This window comes from Alligator sinensis, unplaced genomic scaffold (genome assembly GCF_000455745.1).
Source record: "Alligator sinensis unplaced genomic scaffold, ASM45574v1 scaffold377_1, whole genome shotgun sequence".
NCBI lineage: Eukaryota > Metazoa > Chordata > Crocodylia > Alligatoridae > Alligator > Alligator sinensis.
The window spans coordinates 2,397,475-2,420,766 of record NW_005842047.1 but is presented as its reverse complement, the minus strand read 5'-3'; the positions used below and the strand labels follow the sequence as shown (position 1 = coordinate 2,420,766).

General features: G+C 37.3%; 1 protein-coding gene across 1 annotated transcript in view; it reads left to right on the top strand.

The window, feature by feature from the left end:
• Window positions 1-23,292, top strand: part of LRPPRC (leucine rich pentatricopeptide repeat containing) — a 166,692-nt gene that overhangs the window by 139,574 nt on the left and 3,826 nt on the right. Inside the window, exons 30-36 of the mRNA XM_006022845.3 lie at window positions 4,122-4,248; window positions 8,290-8,378; window positions 11,963-12,167; window positions 14,766-14,908; window positions 15,075-15,190; window positions 18,309-18,374; window positions 19,766-19,850. Coding sequence (XP_006022907.2) covers window positions 4,122-4,248; window positions 8,290-8,378; window positions 11,963-12,167; window positions 14,766-14,908; window positions 15,075-15,190; window positions 18,309-18,374; window positions 19,766-19,850 — 831 coding nt within the window. The remainder of the gene's footprint in view (window positions 1-4,121; window positions 4,249-8,289; window positions 8,379-11,962; window positions 12,168-14,765; window positions 14,909-15,074; window positions 15,191-18,308; window positions 18,375-19,765; window positions 19,851-23,292) is intronic.

The following is a 23,292-nucleotide window of genomic DNA, read 5'->3' as shown; positions in this document are numbered from 1 at the left end:
TTCCTGCTGTCTTACTGATCGCACATTTACTACACAGAGACCTGCCTACAATAATACTTGCTTGAAAGTGATTTGAAATGGGTTTGCTTCCTATATAACATTGGGTGTGGGGGAAGAGATGTATTGCTTTATAGTTGGTTGTTTTATGGTGAACAGTTTTAATGTAAGTGCAACCATTGTACTGAAATAGGGGAGACAAACTATTTAATTAAATAAGACCTTGATTATAAAATACCCCCCAATAATTATCATAGAATCATAGAAAATTAGGATTGGAAGGGACCCTCAGGAAGCCATCTAGTCCAGCCCCCTGCTCAAAGCACATCCCCAGTTAGATGATTCCAGTGAAGGTTTTGCCTAGCCAAGTCTGAACAACCTCCAAGGACGGAGATTCCACAACCTCTCTGGGTTACTTGTTCCAGTGTTTTACTACTCTTCTCATGAGAGAGTGTTTCCTAATATCTAACTTAACCTTCCCTTGCTGCAACCTGAGATTACTGCTCTTTTTTCTGTCATATGCCACCCCTGAGAAAAGTCTATCTCCATCCTCTTTGGAATCACATTTCTGGTAATTGAAGGCTGCTATTAAATTCCTTCACAGTCCTCTCTTCATTGGACTAAATAAGCCCAGTTTCTTCAGCCTCTCCACAGAAGTCATGTGCCCCAGGCCCCTAACCATTTTCATTGCCCTCTGCTGAACTCTTTCCAATGTGTCCACATCCTTTCTGTAGTGGGGGGGCGGGGCTTCTTCGCAGCAATGGCACACTGTTGGCTCATATTCAGCTAATTGTCCATTGTAACTCCCCTGTCCTTTTCTGCAGAGTTGCTGCTTAGCAAATTGGTCCCAGCCTGTACCAGTGCATGAAATTGTTCTGTCCTAAGTGCAGCACTTCTCCTTATTGAACCTTAAGAGATTTCTTATAAATTAGATTCCACATATGGAAAATTTGTTATAATTTTTAAGGTATAGAATCTAATTATTAAAGGTCGTCCTTGAATTTGTCCCCCTCCTACTGCTACAGCAAGGAAAATTAAATCTGGGGGATCAGGTAGCCCTCTGCTCTCTGCTTTCCCCCCAGCTTTTTTCCCTGGCAGCCTGTTCCCCTTCCTGTGACTTTCAGACTCTACTCTCTCTGAGCACATGGAAGTGAAGAACAAATTTGGAAACAACCTTGAAATTAAACATGGCTGTAACAATTTGCATATGGTACCCGTAGATTAGTTTGTCCAGAGTTGATGCATGTTACCTTTTTTTGAAACTGCTACAAGTTTTAACAAAGCTGTTTCGTAAACAGTTTTGAGAAGTACTCAATGCCTTTTTTACTTCAGCCTTCACAGGCAAGGTCAGCTCCCAAGCTGCTGCACGTGGCAGCACAGTTTGAATAGCAGGTGAGATGCTGACGGTAGTGAAAGAACAGGTTAGGGGCCATTTGGAAAAGCTGAATGTGCACAAGTCCATGAAGCCAGATGGGATGCACCCAAAGGTGCTAACGGAGTTGGCCAATGTGAATGCAGAGCTGCTTGCCCTTATCTTTGAAAACTCTTGTTGATCAGATGTCCTGGATAATTAGAATAGGGCAAATAAAAGTAATAAGAGTGCCCATCTTTAAGAAAGGGGAGGAGGATCTGGGGAACTACAAACCAGTCAGCCTCATCAAAATCCCTGGAAAAATCATGGAGCAGATCCTCAAGGAATCCATTTCTAAGCACTTGGAGGAAAAGAAGATGATTAGGAACAGTCGGCATGGATTCACCAAGGGCAAGTCATGCCTGACCTACCTGATTGCCTTGTATGATGAGATGACTGGCTCTGTGGATGTGATATACTTGACTTTAGGAAGGCTTTTGATATCATCTCCCACAACATTCTCACAAGCAAGCTAAGGAGGTATGGGTTGGATGAATGGAGTGCAAGACGAATTGAAAACTGGCTAGATAGTTGGGCTCAAAGGGTGGTGATCAATGGCTTGATGTCTAGTTGGCAGTCGGTATCAAGTGGAGTGCCCCAGAGGTTAGGCCTAGGGCCAGTTTTGTTCAATATCTTCACCAATAATCTGGAAGATGGGATAGAGTGCACTCCCAGCAAGTTTACAGATGACACCAAACTGGGGGGAGTAGTAGATATGCTGGAGGTTAGGGCTAGGATTCAGCGGGACCCCAAAAAATTGAAGGATTGGACCAAAAGAAATCTTATAAAGTTTAAGAAGGAGAATTGCAGAGTCTTGCACTTAAGACAGAGCAATCCCCTGTGGCTGTACAGGCTGGGGGTCGGCTGGCTAAGCAGCAGCTCTGCAGAAAAGCACCTGGTGGTTACAGTGGACAATAAGCTGGATATAAGCCAACAGCATGCCCTTGTTGCCAAAAAGGCTAACAGCATACTGGGCTGCATTAGCTGGGAGCATTGCCAGCGGATCAAGAGAAGTGATTATTCCCCTGTATTTGGCACTGGTGAGGCCGCATCTGGAGTATGATGTCTGGTTTTGGGCCCCCCACTACAGAAGGGATGTGGACAAAATTAGAGAGAGTTCAGCAGAGGGCAACAAAAATGGTTAGGGGGCTGGGGCACATGACTTCTGAGGAGAGGCTGAGGGAACTGGGCTTATTCAGTCTGGAGAAGATAAGACTGAGAGGGGATTTAATAACAGCCTTCAGCTACCTAAAAGGTAATTCCAGAGAGGATGAAGCTAGACTGTTCTCAGTGGTGGCAGGGGACAGAAAAGGAACAATAGTCTCAAATTGCAGCAAGGGAAGATATTAAAAAGAATTTTCTCACTAGGAGGGTAGTAAAATACTGGAACAGGTTATCCAGAGAGGTAGTGGAATCTCCATCCTTGGAGGTTTTTAAGACCTGGCCAGGTAAAACCTTAGCTGGAATGGTCTAGTTGGGGATGGTCCTGCCTTGAGCAGGGGGCTGGACTAGATGACCTCCTGAGGTCCCTTCCAACACCTAACTTTCTATGATTCTGTATTTAAGATAAAATTTTAATTTTAAATTTTGAAGAATTATATGATGGTTTAGTTGAAATACAATGCATGTTTACAGTGAGCAATGCTGTAAACAGGTACATTTACCTACTTGCTAAAATAGTCATTCTTATGCGATTATACTGAGACTTTTAAAATGTAAACTGTGGGAGGTCAACTAGAACTTACAGTTTTGGGAATGGAATGCTCACTAAGAATTTCTTAACACGTGCTATAGAGATTATTATTCATTGTCTTCTCTTTCTAAAGTATTGGATGAAAGTTATTTTCCTGTCCTCTAGAAGTGAGCGCCAAAATCGATTGTCAGATTGTGTTTGTAGTGAAATTCTAAACATCTGTTGAATTAGTTGGGGGGGGGGTGTTATCTTAGCATAGCTTAAACTTTATGGTATACTCTCTTCATCTTTTTGTAAGTGAAATTTGCAGCTGCAAAGTTCCAGATGTTAAAATTCACTGTTGGTCTTTTTTACCATTTTCTAGAAAACATTACAGTCTGGATACGGTTTCAGATAGATGTTTACAGCTGCACAATCTTGTTTCAGAAAAATAAATGACTGAAAAGTGTTGTTACCTTTTTTGGTAATGTCTTTTCAGATGCTGACAGATATTGTGAATGTGTGAAATAAAACTGTTAATCAGTCAAACAAATGCAGCCTAGTTCATTTGTTAAATATCTGTATATTTGTAAATTGTATGTTTTTGTATAAATCTTGTCTTAACCAAATAATTTGATCTCCCAATATTGGAATCACCTTCTATATTAGCAAAATGCTGTTGTGATCATGAGCCAAAGATTGTAAGCACCTACCCCAGAATTAGGTGTTGATTTTAAAATCATTAGTTCTTTCTTTCTCATAACCAGTTATGTGAATATTGGAAGAAACATCTGTATATATTTGATTGGGGGGGGGGGGGGGGGAGGTTTTTGGCTTTGGGAAGAGGAACATTCAGTCAAGCCTGGGCAAAACCAACAATTTTCTAAAATACAGCTTTAGACTAAAAGATTTAAGAACAGGAAAAATAGAATGGTATTTAGAAAGGAGTCACTATAAATAATAATAAAGAAGAAGTGAATTCTCTTTGTATGCCATTTCAGTGCAATCTGACATCTCAGTTGTTTTTTATTCTCATTGTAGAGGCATACGGTGTTTTCCTGGAAGCAGTTAAGAAGGATATGAAATTTAAATCCTCCACTTATTTTACACTTATAAAGGCATTGCTGTCTCTGGGTTACGTTGGAGAGACCGTAAAAGTGAAAACCTTGTAAGTTTGTTTTTAATTTTTAATTTATTTTTAACTTCCCATCTGTTTCAGTTAAGTCTCAGCTTCCTCGTGAAAATAGGTCACAATGGGCAAGAGGTTGATTCGGTGAGAAATTGGACCTCTAAAGGCATCTTTGGTAGTGCATATCATCAGCCATGTGTCTTAAGGTTAGCAGTTTTAACTAGTCTACAGCTTGACATTATTACTCACTTCTTTAGGCTGGCTGGTTCCAGAAGTCCATAGATGAGTCTCAGTACACTAGTGTCTTTTAGTACGCTAGCATGTCTTTGTAGACTTAGTTGGGTTGGAAGTAAACTTTAAGTTATGTGTTAGCATTTGCTTTGACTGCAGAATATAACTTTTGTGCCCCAGTATTATCTGCCAGCAAGGGCTATAAGAAACCAGACCTTTTAATAATAATACAGTATAACCTCATAAATCCAGCATGCTCGGGACCGAGCACCTGCCAGATGTTTGAAAGTGCCAGATTTTTTAAACCTGAGCAGCGGCCGGTTGCAGAGCAGTGGCCACACGCAAAACGACGGTGCATGGTGGTAGATGGCAGTGGGAGTCGCTGCATGCAAGCTTCCCCCTCTGCGTCTGGGAGAGTAGGGGAGAGCATCAGCCGGTGCCAGACCAGTGCCAGATTTTTGAGAATTCCGGATTTTCGGGATTAATGAGGTTATACTGTAATCAAGTAACTTTGGAAAACATAGTTTTTGAATATTTTATCCTTTGGACCAAATGTGTCAGCTGAGTCGGTAGTGGTATCAAGATCCTTCATAGATGTTAGGGTCGGAAGGGACCTCAATAGATCATCGAGTCCGACCCCCAATCCTTCAGTTGGATGGTTTCTCAATCTAGCAATTCATGTAAATAATGAGATTGCTGCCCTTTATAGCTGGGGAGTAAAAATTGAATAAATCTGGTTCAAAGCCTGTTGTAGGTAAATTTGTAGTCAGGAGACCCAATTTAAAATTTCTCTTTGACAATGGGTAGGAGGCTAACTCATTCTAATAAATTATACCTCTCAAATTAAATATGACTAGCCATAAAAAAGGATTAAGGAGAATTGAAACCTTCAAAACAGACACTACTACATTCTTTGGCTACAACAGGAATCCTGAGGAGAGAGCACAGCGCACACATCTAAAAGAACATTGTGAAGTTAACTTACATATTTCAATTACAAAATTAGTTTGTACCTTTAAGAGATTTATGCTTCCTACATTAAGAAGCGCAATTAAAATGTTTCTGAATCAGTTAGATACACCATCTCAATAGTAACTGTATCTGTGCATGCCATATATCAAGGTAAATTTAAGCTCTGTTTAAAAGTATTAAGCAGTTAAGGTCTGTTAGGAAAAGGAAATGGAATCCATTTCACCTTGCGTCCAAAGTTCAGCAAAGAACAGAAGTACTTTATAGATGTAAAGATGTATTTTTTTTTTTTTTTAATTGAAAGTGTGCACTTTAAACCCCACCAGCAGTATCTTACTAGAAGAAGAGATTAGTTTGAGAGTTTAAAACTCTGTACTGGAGGCTGGTAGAACAGCCAAATGTTAGCTGATTTCTTTTAGCATGTAGTTAGGAAGAAAAGACCATAAATTCGAAACGCATTACCAGAAGTTACTTAAAAATCAGAAAATCAGGAAAGAATTGGCAAACTTCTGAGACATGAGACCTTGCAAAATATGTGTTTCTGTCTCCTATTTAAAATAATAGTTAAAAATGTATTGGCACATCTCTGTTGGAATTACATAAATACTGATCAAAGACTCTCAGAGTATATTATCATCAAACTGAAAATTATACAAGTTTTAAGATGATGACTAGAAACAAACTGTTAAATGGGAATAGGATGTATCCAGTAGTCCATTCTTATTGATCATTCCTCAAAAGTGAGTACAGCAATAACTATATGGATTGGAAACATAATTCAGAACAGCCTGCAGTACAGAACTACTGTCTATGGACACACTGTAACAAGCCCTGTTGCTTAACTCTTGCTATCTTCCTTTACAAGCCTTAGATGCTTTTTATTGCAAGTGCTCTAAACTTTTTTTTTTTTTTGGACAAAGCATTTTTAATGCAAGGATTAAGTCCTGATAAATTTAGTATACAGGCTGTAAAAACTATTCTGTACAAGCAAATGTACTTTAAAAATGTCTAGATAATGCATAAACTACAGAATGGAATTGAAGGAATACGTGTGTACAGTTAAGAACAAGCAAATTTGTGTATGCTTACAGTTTAGTGTATGTAGGAGTCAGTCTTACCAACCTCATTTACAAAGAGATTGCTCTTGGTAGCCTAAATGTGTGCAGTGGCCTGAAGCTTGCTCATCTCCTAATATTTACAGTAAAAGATATGAAAGTTGCTGTCACTTGTTTAGACTACATCTTTTTCTTTTGTACTCTGGTTGAAACCAAATTTGAAATTTAAATAATATTTAGAAAACCTTAAAAGATTTGTATTAGTAGTAGCCTAGGCAGTATAATAAGCATTTTTTTCCTTACAGAAAAGGATAGATAATATATTTAAATTTATATCTGGTCCAGGATAACAAAGAATGAATATTGCATTTAAAATGTGTGTATTCTGGATGCATTCTGATTTGAGATTCTGGAAAAGTTCTGGACTTTACTGACTTTTTAGTCAAATCCAAGTCCTGTTGTCTCCCAACATTTATGATTTTAGATACCTTTACTGTATTTAGTCCAAGCATTTTAAACTAGAAATGTAGTAGTATTGGAATGAGGGATTAGTTTTTGTAATAGTGGCTAACATCTATTTAATCACACTAAAGATTGGAAGATTGAAGAAAGTAAATCCTTTGTTATATGTAATTTACTGTCTCATGCATGAATTGTTGACTTAAGGGCTTTGACAGATGGGGCAAAGAAAAAAAGCAGAACTGAGCAATGGGTGTTTAGGCAGGGATTAAGAGGATTGGTTGTGAGAGTAAGAAAATCCTGAGTCCAGTGACTGCATTTATGCACCCTGGAGGCTGAAAGTGACTGAGAGGATAGTCATATTGTGTACTCTCTGAAGGATTTTCTTGGGATTGATGAGAATAATTTAGCAATGACCCTGCTTACCTCCCAATCCGCTCAGCACATAAATTCAAGTAGGTAGGCTGCTCAGTTGTTTGCCACAAGATGATCAGTGAGGTTTATCTTGATTGCTGATATGGCAAATGGCAATGTCCCTTTTTCACTAGTGGAGATTTTGTAATCTAAAAATGAACCTTTATAAAGTTATCTTGATATATTAAAACTGTGTCTAAATTTCATCAGGAATTAGGACATTCTGCAAAAATAGATGTGATTGCTGGTTAGTCTATCTGAAAGCGTACACATTACTTTTTCAGAAAAGCTTTAACAATATTATTAAAGCAAAGTTCTTTCACTGTAGACATGGGAAGTTTTTTGCATTACAGGAGGTGCAGAATTGATAGGTGAAGTTTAATTTTAACATGGCAAAGGAAGATGATTTAGTATGTTCAGTTTAAAAACTGTATACATCTAGATGACAGAAATCTGAAAATTAATCAACCAAATGATATGGTGTTAGTTCATAATATGCTTTAGTTTATATTTAAAATATACAGTACTGAAAATAAATGTTTCATTTTTATTGCTGAAAGAATAGTTTTACATTTTATAATTATGGTGACTGTTGAAAAAAGGAGAAAAAGTATCCAGCTTAGGATACAACAGAACAATGCAGGGCATGCAGTTATTTTAGTCATCTAATATGTCAGCATTCAAGAATCTGAACCGATTGTTTAAAAAAAATCTTTTACTTTGTTTCTTTTGTTGCTCATTTCCAACTTTGTCATCTGTCAGAATGAAAAAAAAAATTATCCTTCTATAACCATTGACAGGATAACACAAAAGCTGTCTCCAGGTCGATATTTTGCAGCAATATTTTTAACATACGAACAGTAGTTTTTATAATTTCACCTTGGTGCTCAACCATTTATTATCGTATCAGAAGCATGTCAGTAATTCCTTTCTAAATGTCTGCTTCTTTTAGCGCTGAGTCCCACATCAAGAGCTTTAGACTGAACGTTACTGCCAGCAGCCACCTCATCAGAGCGCAAGTTAGGCGGGATTATTTGAAAGGTATGTCACAATGCTTGACCTTTACGTCACATTAATGCCTCTGCAGATTTTTCTTGTAACGCCCTTCGAATACTTGGATAAAGGAGTCCATTTAGCAAATTACCTGCTTATCAAGAGCCTTTTGTGGTAGCTGAGAGACGTAAATTACTGTACATGCATTTATAATACAGCTTGAATATGAATGTACTTGTCATTTGACCACTTAGTCCAGTTTCCATTCCATTTAACACAAGATGGGTTTTCTTAAGATGAATCACAGCTCTTCAGACATGCAAAATTTGTGCTCCAGAACGAGAGAAAGTACAGGCTTTCAAGTGCGTTAAAATTCACAGCACAAGTCATTTTGCTTTGGAAATTAACATACTTTAGAGCATCTGAAACAATTCCCAGCAGTTGCTTCTTGCATATTGTGTTGGTTGTATGAGATACCAAATGAGTTAAATTGAGTGTTAAATGTGCATGATTGTGCACCAAATGATTATAATATTGATTTAAAAACCTAATCAAATACTTTTTAATAGTTCACAATACCAACAGTAATAAAATATGCATTGTGTTTTTCTTTCCTTTTTAATTTAACATTTATAAGATAACAACAAAAATGGTGGCTGAAGGACACAAGAGTGAAACAAGATGGTGGACAACTTAATCACTGTACCACTTTCAGATCTTCAGTATTAATTGTTTATCATGTTTAGTTTTGTGGTATTCAGATAACTGAAAGTTGCTGATGCATCAAAACAAGAATTTAACCAAATCTAAAGCTTTTCAATCTTTTTCTAAGCATATGGCTACTAAGAAGTACTAGTATGATGCTAATAGAAAATATTTATGTAGTTTCAGTAGTATTCTAAAACACCAAAACTAAATACAAACAAATATTTAAATAAGACTTGTTTTATTTTAATCTGAAAAGCAAGGACACTCAGATTTGCCACCTGCTGTTCCATCCTTAGTGTTATTCATTCCATTGTGTATTCATTTTCTACCACATATCCAAGTTAAAGCATCCATATTAAGATGCTTCTACAGTAACTTAAATATGTTATTTCATAACAAGGTTTCCACTAGCTTTCAAATCATTTTTCATTTGGTATTGTCTGTAACACTTTCTCTGGTATTCCTTCCAGGTGTCCAATCATCAATTCAGAATCAACATGTTGAAATGGCACTTATCCTCTTCCCCGTCTTTTAGTAGTACTTTTATTTGTTGACAATTCTTCATCATTAGTCACCCAAGTCTTCAAATCTTGCCTTCTGTATTTCTCAATCTGGCGTGTTACTAAATATTGTTCATTCTTCCTTTCTTGTAATCCTGCCACTGAAAGCTTCTTCTATGTTCTGTTCATCTCTTGCTTGAGCTTCTGTAGCAGTTTTCCCCCTGATGTTCTATAGATCCTGATTTGTGCACTTTCTCAAATCTGTCCAACCTTTTGTTACAGAAATAAAGAAATCTTCATTTTCGTATCTCTCTGCCATTTTGGGGGGACTTGCATTGGTTTCCAAGGATGCTTGTGCTTAGAATAACCATCCTTGATGGCATGATTCACATAACCTCTTTCCTTCAAAACCTTTCTCAAATACACCGCTTTTTCAGAGTTGGTCTGTCTTCCACAAAGCCATAGTTAAAGACTTTTTTTTCTCTTGCCCTGTTTTGGAGGACCAAGAGATTGCAACAACTAAGTGCAGTTTCCAGTTTAAAATACTGTTTTTGTACAGCCTTGCAAAAAACAAAGCTTGGTACATTCGTTGCAACTTGCAGGGTTGGTGATCACTGAGTATGCTTGAAATTTTTCATGGATCAGAGACAGCAGAGGTCATTTCTTTTTGTGAACTTTCTGTTGCAGATTTCCAATCTGATTTATGTTCTGGATATGGTTTCAAAATTTAAACATAAAAGTAAATTTGCTAAACACCTATTTCATGAATAGAATTACATGTACCTCATGGTCTTTTACTTCTTATCAGCCTTACTTCCTCTACCTCTTCCGACCCTTTGTTTTCTGTTTTTAAAATGCCATGTGAATCTGTAATAAATATTTGTATCTTTGGGGGAGCTTTAAAATGTATGATTTGCTTCTACCAGCAGCACCCTTTAGTAAGAACAAAGTCATGTTGGATTAAAAAACAGTACAAGAGCTTCCTTTTGTGGAAGTGCAGGTTGTAGAGAAAATAAAACTATGAGATTAAACTAAAATATTAAAATACCACTTGGGGCTTCTAAAGAGAGAGAGTACACATGCCTGCACTCCTGAATATTGAAAATTCAACCAAGACCTGAAATTAGAAATGCAGTCAATGTAAATAAGTTTCTTTAGGCTTACCCAGCAGAATCTCCATACAGAATACTTATGTTGTTATGTAGCAGCATTTCAAAATTTGTGCAATTCTGGACTCTTTCTATAATGTCCTGTATTTGAGTAAGTCAGTAAAGCAACATCTGATCAGTTAAAGAACTATGCAGTGCTGGCAAGGAGGAGGCAAAACATAAAATAACATGCAGTTCAGTTTAGCTTTCAAGAATCTTGTCCCTTAAATCTTTGTTTATGATTTTCCAAACAAAAAGGAAAATGAAATGGGAAGAGGGCTTCCTGTGGAGATTAGGCATACAACATTGTATGTTTGTCCTTCCTTTACAAGAGATAGTGTTTGGGTTGTGGGAAGACTACTATCTGTACAGTAAACCTAAATGTTAATGCTTCAGAGTTCAAGTGGGTGCCTGGTATATTAAAAGTATTACCCCTTCGTGGTATTTGTGATTAATCCTGCCTGTGGTGGTAAGCAGTGAGAGGTTTTTACCAGAGCGACATATCATTATGATTTTTCTTATGTATAATGTAAATTGACAAGATTTATAGTTTAGAGAAATTAAAATGGCTATTGCTGGAATGTATGTGCACAAGGGTGGTGGGTTTGTTCATTTGTTTTTGCAGTTGATTATTAATTTATTATTGAAGACCGAAGATTTGATTTTTCAAAGTGATCTGTTGATGTGGTCAATAGCTATCATTTTTAGGTAGCTGTTGCAGTAGCTGTCCAGTTCATACTCATAACTATGAGATGGCTACTTCATTTTTTACACTCTTGTGTACACTGATCCACATTGTTTTATTTGATAAATGTTTGTAAAGCCTGTTAAAAATGTGATTCTTGGACTCAAGCAAGTTCCCACCTGTGATGCTCTTCATTTTATCTCTGCAAGGGTATGCAATATCTGTTAAGCAAGTTCATATACTAGCAAAGACTGGTTACAACTTGTTTTTGAAAAACAGGTTCAAAATTGTATAGGTATAATGCTTAATTTATAATAGTGTTTTCCTTGGACTTGATGTCTAGAAAATACTATATTGGTATCTTGTCGGGAATTTTTACTTAACATGTTCCCAGGGTCTTTATTCTTTATTTATGTACACATTTTAACTTTAGCAGGCTTAGTGAGAAGATGCAGTTAAGTTAATGTGCTGGGTGTATTTGTGGTTTTACTACAATATCAACCTTATTCGCTTTTATTAAAAAACAAATTGCAGTGGGATCTTTTTCTAAACTGACATCTTAATTTTTTCTCCCATTTTCATCCCAACTAGATGCTATAGACACTCTAAAATCAGCCCTTGAAAATAATGTGTTTCCTGACCAAAGTAGTATTAAGATGCTCGTTCAGGCCCTGGGTAGGAAAGGAAATGTGATGGGCATACATACAGTTGAGAAGATGATGAAAACCCTGCCAGGGTCAGTTGGTTTACATCCCATGCTTTTCGTCAGCAACACTTCAGTAGCTCACATCATGAAGTAAGTCCTTGTATAAAAGAAATAATACCAATCTTACGGGGGAGAAAGCATGTTGTTGCTGTTGTATACACTGAAATACAAACGTTGTTTCCCTTCATTAAAGTTGAATGGATGTTAGAAATCTGGCCAAATTGGCTGCTGTTCAGGTTTCTTTTGCACAATGGAAGCTGGAGATCTTTAAAGAAACATAAATGCGGATTGATAACTGGTGGTTGGGAGAACTTTGAGAACTGGTTGGGAAAAAAGTCTGTGTACTTAGCCAGCTCTATCTGTCTAAATTCATCCAGGAATTTTAGATTGCCATGATTTGTCTCAGCTGTTTTGCATAGTGCTCCAGTGCTCCAGTTAGGGACTGATCCAAAAGCCCTTGAATTCTGCATACTGACTTAGGGAATAAATCAGCGACTCTCTTGCCCATTGTAGGTAGTATGCATTATGCAGTTTATGTATGAACCTGCACAAATGCACGTGTGCAGATGCATGGCAAATTTATTGGCATGTACAGTCCCAGTTGTAGATTATATTAGATTGGCCATTCCAGGTATTGTAATAAAAATAGCAGGATTGCATGTAAATAAATTGTTTTAGGTTTTGCTATTGACCTGTTTTTCATTAATGTAAAATCTTTAGGAAGAGTATAAAAATATATTAGCTACTATTTTATGTAGCTACAATTGCCATCATGTGAATTGTCTCCAAAGTTTATATCCTTAAATTCAGATTTATAGCTCTATGCCAAAGTCTGTTTTCTTGGTTCTGTGACCATTCATTCTCTGTATAGAATTTCACTAGGTCCCCAGAGATTGGGAGGGAGGGGAAGGGATGTTCGTTTTAGTTGTGGGCTTTTCAATCTACCTCTGTTAGAAGTAGTCTTCAGGAGTCCCGCATACTCTTATTTTTTTCCTTTTTACTTATTTATTTCAAGCCAGTTTCCCAAGATAAAGCCAGCTCGGCCTGTAGTTCAGCTGGAGAGCCATATGAACTCGGTAAAAATATAGAACATACCTGTAGCTGCCTTAAGCATGCAAAACCAAAGAGCATACCTACTAAGGTATCTGGAACTACAGGATGACTTAAATTGAGAAGGAGCCAAGCAGACTAGTTCCATTAATGAACTTGCTGTGTTTTTGGGGACTAAAAATAAAACTTAATTTCAAGTCTCAGTTCTGGAAATCTTTGAATTTGAGCAGTCATTTTATATGTGAAGAAAAATAACTATTTGCATAAGTATAAGGGATAAGTCGGAAACAGGGTTTTGCTGCATCCTTCTCTTAAACAGGATGTTCTTCTACATGTCTGTGTAAATGCCATATATTTAGTCTAAATTTTAAATGCTTGCAAAAATAGGATAAATCAGTATATACAAACTACGAGGATGTATCATCATGTTTTCCTCATTATTGCAACTAATGTGGTATTAACATATTAGGCTGTATGAAAAGGCTTCTTTTTCAACAGCATAAATCGTGGATCTCAAGCATAGTTTAACAAGCCTTGTAGCAGCTGAACACACCACTGTTGTCCCCCTCCTCTACCTGTAGCGTGTTAGGGTGCTATTCCTTGGAGTTGTGTGACAGGGGTGATTCTGTAGTTTTAGTAATACCTTAGATAAGGATTTATATGGGATGGTTTGGATGGGGATGCTCCTGCCTCAGGCAGGGGGTTAGACTAGATGACCTCCAGAGTTCTCTTCCAGCCCTACTTTTCTATGATTTTGTTGTCTCTCTCTCCTTTCAGTACTAGCCTGTTTCTGTTAAATAGGGCTTTATTGTTCTGGAAGCCACAACTTATGGATATTTTAAATGCATATTATAGACTGGAAGAGAACTTTTGGGATAAGGATTTCAAACTCTTTCCATTTATTTTAAAATACAGAAACGTGCTGTATTTCTTCTGTCCTTGACAATGTTTTTTTAACTTCATATTTTAAAAAACAACACCCACACCTTAAATGAATCTTTAGATTAGGCTGTTAGAAGTTTTGTCATTTAAACTTTTTGGGAACTCTGGGAGTAGACTTAGCACTTTTAGGCGTACTGCTATTCATGCATTACTTCATTAATGCATGCTGTGTTGTACTTTATGGTAGATAAATGTAGAGTATAGACAAAGGAATTAAACCAATTACTTCTAGTATCATTTTTTGTATCTAAAAAGGTGGCCATGAAAAATTCAGGTAAATAATTTAATATTCTAAAAAATACTCTTTAGAGTTTCCTGAATTAATTATTCAAATACCATCCCTTAATGTTCTAGTTTTACCTTTTAGGTTTCCAGACCCATTTTAAGTAACTAACCAGCAGTCATCTTTGTTTAATAAAAAACAGAATTCATGTCAGAGTTACTTAGGCATTGTACAGGTCAAAGTTCAATGCAGAAAGAAATTCAGTTACTGGTGATTTTATTCATTCAGCCATAAATTTGTTTCACTTTGTGTTGTTACAGTATCTGCATGAATGGAGTCATAGGTACTTTTAATGTTGCTGCTATGTGTAATATTAATGTAGAAAAATAAAACATTCATGCACCTGCTTCTTCTGGTTTTAGAGTTTTAACATTACTAAGCCAGTGCTACCTTTTTTTTTTTTTTTTTCCTAGCAATAACATTGATGTTGCGGTGGAAAATATTGAGTCTCTGTTTACCACAGGACTGCAAAATGCTGATTCATCATCAACCATAAGTATAGGTCATGTATTTGGAAGTGTGATGGAAGAAAAAAGACAGCCAGCTTTGGACAAATGTAAGTTAATTATAGTAGTATTTAAATTTAATGGATAAATAGAATCACAGTTAAAAATTAATGCATACAAACCCTGCCTTAATCAACCAAAATCATGTCACAGAAATTTATTTTGTAAAAGTGAATTTTTAATTAAAGGAATTCCTTCCTTACCTGTATTCTGTAGTAAGTGCTATGGCAGACCGGTTGGCCAATCAGTTTGGAGCCTATGGACCTGTCACAGATCTCTTCCTAGAGTATTTAAGAGCAAAAAGAATGGATGATGCCAAGTTTCTACTAGAGGTAATCATGTACTAAGAGAAATAGTAGCTCTTAGAGTTTTTCATATTGAGAAATTGTCAAACATAGTTACATGTTAAAGGGCAGTGTTCAGAGCGCACTGGGGCTCTAGTGCATGTCAGTTACGGAAGAGAGGAATGGTTTTTTGTTCTCTATTGTGAAATATCCTAGAACAGGAAAAAAGGGACCCATCTCATCTTTTGCACACGTGGTCAATTACATTGCAGTCATGCCTTGCAAACAGCCTCCTTTAGATTTCTCACTTTCGTTTTTGCAGTGCTTTTTTAAATACCACGTATCTGTAGTGTTGGGGTTGGTAAGCAAAAAGTGGACAATGTTTGCTTTTCAAGTGCACCATCACATTTGACTACTCAAACATTTCAAATATATTCAAGGCTCATTAAAGGCTGAATTTGCTTTCTATTCACTTGTGTGTCCCAGGCATTTTAAATGACAAATGCAGGTCCCTGTGGCCCAAAGTCTCAGCTAAATTAGCAATCTTCAAGGAATGCGACAACTGCATTCATGCCATTTTAACAGTGCTAAATATAAAGCTGAGCCAAATGCAGAATGAACTGTGGGTGATAAGAGCTGCCACTGGCAGTGTACACAAACAGCCTCAGACAGGGAGTCTCTTCCCAGCAGGTGGCAGTCAAACAATCACAGTGATCCTGCAGATTGCTGTGTTTGTGTAGACTCCCCGCGTCAAATTGAGGCCTGTTACCAATTTCTGATAGTAAATAAATAGTGCTATATTCACTTACCAGCTGTTAAATATTTTAAACAATACAAGGAAAGAACAACCTCTGCTTTATTCATCAGAGGTTTTTATGAAATTCCAAATCTAGTTATTTTAACAGGAAGGAAAACAGTGAAATTTGATTCTGTGACTGATACTGTAGAATTATGCATATTATTTGCATAGAGTATCATTTTTATATTGTATTACTTGCAAAGCTAACATCTGGGCATTATTTCAAATGTGTGAGATAAACTTTAAAGTCTCCTCATAAGAAGTGTTTGTTTATATTATTCAGAATTCCATGTTAGAATAGAGGCATTTTAAAAATACTATTATACTTTTTACATGCATTTCTGTCTGATTACACAGGGAAATTGATGAAGTTGGCATCACTGTCATCTTCTTTGTCAGAACCAGAATTGTGCAAAGACAAGTTTTATTTACTTAAAAATAAGTCTCATTATTGGTAGAATCCTAAAATTCCCAAATAGAAATTATAGCCAGAACTATAGTTGATCATTATTTTAAAGTATTGAAATAACCAAAATACAAAAAAGTTATGTAACACAAAAATGCTAGCTTTTGGGAAGGTAGGGTTTAAAAGCATTTAACACTAATTGGTTATTGTCAGTTTAGATTTTTTACTTTGTGTGAGATTATAAACGTGTTTTGAAAGTCAATGGAAAATATATCCGAGATTGAAACTCACCTGCACAAAAATCCTCCAGTAATGTAGTTCATACACAGCAAAAAGAAATTGAGCAATATCCTTATGGCATTAAAAAAATGAAAAGTACAAAGTAATCAGAGAGCATAAATGCTGATTCTTCCTTCTTGTAATATCAAATAATGTTAGTAAAACATATTTATTCTTCTTGTTTTTTCAGTGATGCCATTGATGCAGTTTTGTGTCGTTTTTATAAGGAAGAAAATTATATGATATAAAAAAATGTTTACCTAAACATTCTTATCTAGCTTTTTCAAATTTTTTGTGTACCATATCTTTATAACAAAAATGATTTTCTTTTTTTTCCCTTTCCTTTTGTAAAATACTAATATATATCTTTTTTATTTTTTATTTATTTATTTATTTTTAATGCCTGGGCCAGGTACAGACATTATACCTCTACCAGTATAAGTATTTGGAAACCGATCTATACCGCTAACAGAACAGAGGTTCGGTACACACAACTGGCCTATACTTGTAACCGAACAGAAGTTGGGCACACACAGACTGATTCAAAAGTGGTGGAACCCAGTCTAAGAATTGCCGCCCTACACCAGAGAACTCATGTGTGTTCTGTTTGCTATTGATCTAAACTACATGGCTTACAGAAAACCACATAACTTAGACTGATTCCACTGCTGGTTTTTTGAACGCCTGTACCTAGCCTTAAAGAACTTTGAGTCCTTGGAGTGGCAGTAGGTGAGGATGGCAGGTATCAGTAGCAATAGCATTGCAAATTCCTTCACAAAATGCTTTTGCACTGTGTATCAGCCCACTAGAATTAAGTATTTCTAGTTACCAGATGTCAAAAATATTAGTTTGTACTATAAAATTCATTTTGTGGGTATAACTAGGTCCCAAAATATTTGTTCCTACTGTTCATCTCCCTGTTGACAGAATGTTTTCGAAACTTAAGAGTCTGCATTTTAAAAAGTATACTTTTATGCTCTACCTATAATGAGGATAAACTATAATATTGTCTTGCAAGTTTAGTTTTTACAGTAGTTAGTAAAATGGGATAGACACTTGATTTATCTGGTTTGTCACAAACTTTTTTTAACTTTTGTCTCTCTCTCTCTCTGAAGCCCTGGCTGTCTGTTGCAATGAAAGCCTTTTATAAAATAGAGAGATTGAAATCAGTCCTTTTGTATGCATAAGTGTAGGTAATTATACTTTAAAGAGAACTTGCTTTGTACATTTTAATTTTTATAAAGAAACGAGCAGTTATCTCCCTGACACCTTATTAAATGTATAATTAACCTTATGATCCCTGGCTCACTTGTGAATGCTTGGCAGTATAATTGGAGAGGAATAGTATTTCTTTTTTTTCTTTCTTTTGCAGTCCTAAACCTCATTTCTGTGGGATGTTGAAGCATTAGTTAAATTTTTTCCTCTTTCCTTTTAAACAAACTTAATGCTTACCATGTCAAGGACAGCATTTACAAAAGCTTGCAGTGGCACGTACTTGTTTTCATTTTTCAGGTATTTCTAATTAATGGTCAGTTATTAGGCCTCACTGCTAGATGATAATGTATTACTCTTTTATTGTGAACCTTTATAATTGGAAATGTTCACCTAAGTCAGCGTGTTTATCGAGCACTTTCTCATTGCTGCTATTTTAATTTTCCCTTTTTTTCCTTCTTTTTTTAAAGAGGTATGGTGCAATAGCTGAACAAAAGGAAAGACTGACGGCTTTCGTTGCTAATAAGGCAACCGAGGTATAATCTTTTGCTTGCATATAATTAAATATATTAGCAATATCTTTATTTAATTGGTCCTGAATTGTAATTTTCAGATCTATTTAGACTTTATAGCACTTGAACAGCAGAATTTAACTTTCTCAAACAGCAAGTGAGTTGAGCCAAAGTGTGATGCTAGTGTTACTCACCTGTATTGTTTAAAACTCCAGGTAAGCACACATTGTTCTTTTATGTACAATATTGACAGTCTTAACATTTACACTCAGGAACACACTTATCTGTAGAATGCATTGCACTAGGAGACCAGTTCACTGTATAGAGTATTTTAATGCGCATGGCATTTTACAGGAAATAGAGATGGTCGTAATTCTGTATCCAGTTTAGCTTAACGGTTCTCCTGTTTTCATTGCGTCTTAGTTTCCATAAATTCACACATTTGTTGTGATGTCTGCTTAGCCCAGTTCAATTGTCTGCTTTCTGTACGACTATCAGTGGACACTTTTTCACTCTGAAAACCTGAGTATATTATTATGCTAGCTGCACTGTAAGATTACAAGCTAGCTACAATACCATTCCTCATACGATGAGATGATGTGTTAGGTCTACCTTAAAGGACACATTTCAGATTAGGGTACGTCACTTTTGTGCATATACTGTTTTGAGCATGCACACCTATTTCCCATCATTTCAAATGTTCCCAGTATTAAAAACATGAAAGTTAAAAAAAAATTTTAAAGTTGGAGCTTTTTTACAGGAAACAAGCTGCAAGAGCAGGCTGCATTTAGATAACAAGTAAAATAGGTACATTTGCTGATAATGAAAAAGGAATTTCTTCATATTTTAGTTAAGATTTTAGAGAGTATAAAGGGTAATATGCATTAATTCAGTTTCTGGTATGTGGATTCATTCAAAAGTACATTCTTTATCTAAGTGCTCTTAGTATTATACGAAGTTGTTTAACACAAGAAACTACTGGTTTGTATTTGGATATAAGATTTTATTTTGTTTATAATATCATTTTGTTTGTTTTTAATTCTAGTTATTGGCTATTTCTTAAATCCATGTTGCAGCACTTTTAGCACTGACGTAGAAAGCCAGTAGAAGTTGCTGATTAACTCTGCATTTTTTTAAAAGTAGAGGTACAATCCTGGCACCATCAGTGTCTGACATCACTCCTGTTGATTTAAACACCAAAAGAACTGAAACACAAAATCTGTTTTGGGCTCCTCTTTTTTGAAAATATCCCACTTTTTGCTGTACAGAAAGTTAATCTATATCCATTTGAAAAGCCACTCCTATCAAAAAGATTCAGAAATAATGGAAATATCATTGCCAGAGTTAAAATAGTCCGACCCTTTTCTTTAAGATTTAAAGCAGTAATACAGCTTACTTTATCTTTAATTTCCTAGGCGGAGAGCATCAAAATGCTTCTAGATATGGTTCCTGACAGCCTGGAAATGAACACTGTATATTCCTCACTCCTGGAAAATTATGGTAATATATTGCATCCAGAGTTGTTGGATTAGTTAAGTACAATTTTAAAGCCTTTGGAAATGTCACAGAAGACCTTGAAACACTGGAGGCAGAAAAATTCTGCTGTGCCAGAGGGAGGTAGGGAGCCATGTTTGAGATGACAGTGAGCAGCCCATCTAAGAGGTTTTTGCTTATTCTGCATTCAGAGGTTCTTTCTACTGTAATAGCTGCCATTACAAGGACAGTGGTCCATGTGGTGATTGGGAGAGAGTGACCAGTGGCTCCATAAACGAAAACCTCTGTGGAGGAATAGATGCTGCTGTAAAATAGTGTGCATGCTTATGTGGCTTCATATAAGGAGCAGAAAGAGTCATTCTACAAATCTTTCTAACGAGGGTTTTGCAAGTGGGTCATACTGTTGCTGCAAGTTATAAAATTGTTGGTGAATCCCATTAGTTCTACTGCTAGCATGCTCTGAACTTTGGGAACATTATAATTACTCTAAAATGTTTGCAAGTTGGTGCTAAAGTTAAGCTTCTGGGTGCCTAACTATTTACTTAGCTAAGTAATCTGATTTTTTCCAAGGTGTTGGAAAAACTCTTCACACTATTGAAGGCTGTATAGAGTATTTTAATGTGCATGGCATTTTACAGGAAATAGAGAAGGTTGTAATTCTGTATCCAGTTTAGCTTAACAGTTCTTCTGTTTTCATTGCATCTTAGTTTCCATAAATTCACACATTTGTTGTGATGTCTGCTTAGCTCAGTTCAATTGTCTGCTTTCTGTACTACTATCAGTGGACACTTTTTCAAGAATTGCAAGTGCTCAGCATCTCCTGAAAATTGAGCCGCTTGTTTAAATTTCTTCCGGAGTTAGCAAACTTTTAAATGCCAGGGCCTGAAGTCCCTGTGGCTAGAGCCTGAATCCAAGTTTTTCATCAATCTGCAGGAAGTCTTGCAAGATCCTCTTCATCCAGTGCAATTTTTATTGCACAAGTATAAAAGTGCTTGTTTCCTTGGTATTAGTCACCATGATAAATAGTTGGCAAGTCTGTTTTGTACCAGGGCTAGTGTTTTTGAGAGAGTTTGGCAGGAATATAGGTCACAACTTCCCATGAAAGCATTGTTTTCTATGCTGAAAGGAGAGTGAGTATAAATTATCACAGACATTTCCAGCTGTGAACAAGTAAGGGGGTGTTCATTCCTTTTCTTGTCTGAGAGATGTGATCCTGCTCCAGGACTGGATTCTCGCACGTGGCAAAAATATTCCTTAAACTACTTGTCTTCCAGGAATAGAGCATTATCAAGCAAAATCTCAATTGTGTGGTCCATTAAATACAATCTGAGTGTTAGATCTGCCTCTCCCTCTCTTATTTTTCATACAATAGATGCTTCTATTTTAAAGAAATGGGAAGTTAACAATTTCTATTATACTTTCATTAAACCGTCACTTTGTGCAGGTTTTGTAGCCTCCCACATTTACGAAGAAACTCATCCACTTGCCAGGTGTGAGTGGGAAGCTTTTTCATAGTGAATACAGAGCCCTAAGCTCTACATTTTGAGGGAATTCAAGCCTTTAAAAAAAATAGTTTGTAGTGTTCCTGTACACCTGCAAGTAAATTTCTGAACCTGGAGAGACCACTCCATTTTCTCTGTTACTCTCAAGTCTCCCACACAGCAACACAATAAATATAAATGGATTGAACAGTTTCACTGCTGTTGGAAGCTTGTGCATAACAGCAAAACAATCGAGAATGGTTTTAATTTTATTCTGAATAGAGGAGAACTAGAAAATAAGAGGCAGACAGAAAAACAGAATAGCAAATATATTCCATTCTTGTCCTCTTTCTTCTCTGTTATATCTCTCCCAGTTTAGAGGGAAACTCCCTCCTATCAGCAGCTGGAGAAGAATGGAGTTTCAAATTTCTAAGAAATGTGTTGGCTAGAACCTGACAGATAAAGGAAGCAAATTATCTGATATCCAGCTAAACATCTTGATCTCCTAAACAATTGACCTTTCAATGAACAGTCCTGGGAATACTAATGGCTTAACAATGGACTTGCTTTGTTGGTAGGATGGAGGACTCAACTATGAAGCCTGAAGAAAAATTTGCATTTTTTGTCCTTGTCTTTGTCAGAGGCTTGCAACATATAGCCCTGTGACTGGACAGCCAGGCACTTCACCCATACCTTGTCACAGCTGGGCAACAGAGAGAAACAGTGGTGGGGAGAAGCAGTAGTGGTGATAATGGCTGCATCCTAGGGCCAGCCTTCCACCTAAGCTGGGCCATTCTAGTCCTCTAGTAAAAAATGTTACCAACCCCTGGCTTAATGTAACTGGCTCTCATACTTTTTGGTCACTTAATACTTATTCTGAAAAGTTCTAGGTTCTGCTTTCAGTAACATACTTGTAGCATGAGTGGTATAGTGTGTATGGGAGTGATACTCCTGCCTGGCTGTCCTATCAAAGATGGTCAGACTATTGCAACTAACCATTAATGGAGATTCTTCTAAAGTTAAGTTGTAGATGTATTCTACATATCAACTGCAGTTTGTGTCTGTGTGTCTGTCTGTCTGTATGTGTGCATGCATCTTTTTATGGTGGCCTGTAACTTTGGAAGGGACCAAGTTCAGCAAAAAGTCTGGTTCCTGTTGCCACGTTGACTTGCATCAGAAAGAGAGTATCCATTAGGGCTGTGAGAAGCTTCAGTAGCTGATTCAATTTGGAAGAGATTTGGCCTGATTTGGGGATGAAGTCTCTGAATCCGAATCAAATAGGGAGATTAATTAAAAGCTCTGAATGGATTCAAAGCATCCAAATCAATTTGGAAAAGCTTTGGAAAAGATTTGGCTGGTTTGGAGATTCAGCCATAGACTGAACAGGCAGCTGACACAGCTACTTCCAGCTGGTAAATCTGTTGGGGGAGGGAAAAGGGGCATGGGGGAGAGAGGGTTTGGGGCTAGGACAAGCTGCCCAGCCAGGGAGGAGGGCAGAGGGTGCAGGATGCGGGCACAGCAGCTGCAGGCCCCTGCCTCCACCCTGCTTGCTGCACCAGGCAGTGTTTGCCACCACCGCCTCTAGGCTGCCCAGCGCACGAGCTCTGGGCAGGCAGCAGCAGCCAACACTGCCCAGCGTGGCAGGCAGGAGGGCTGCAGCTGCTGTTGCCAACAGGCAAGCCCAGAGCCAGCGCGGAGCCTAGGCTGGCAGTGGGGCCGGGTTCCAAGCTGGTGCTGAGTGCAGGGAAAAACGGCTCGCAGCCCGCATGGGGCTGCCTGTGCTTGCTCCAGACAGCCCCACACAGGCTGCAAGTGCCTGCAGCAGGGAGCACCGGCCATGAGGTGGAGGAGGGCTGCAGCTGCTGTTGCCAACAGGCAAGCCCAGAGCCAGCGCGGAGCCTAGGCTGGCAGTGGGGCCGGGTTCCAAGCTGGTGCTGAGTGCAGGGAAAAACGGCTCGCAGCCCGCA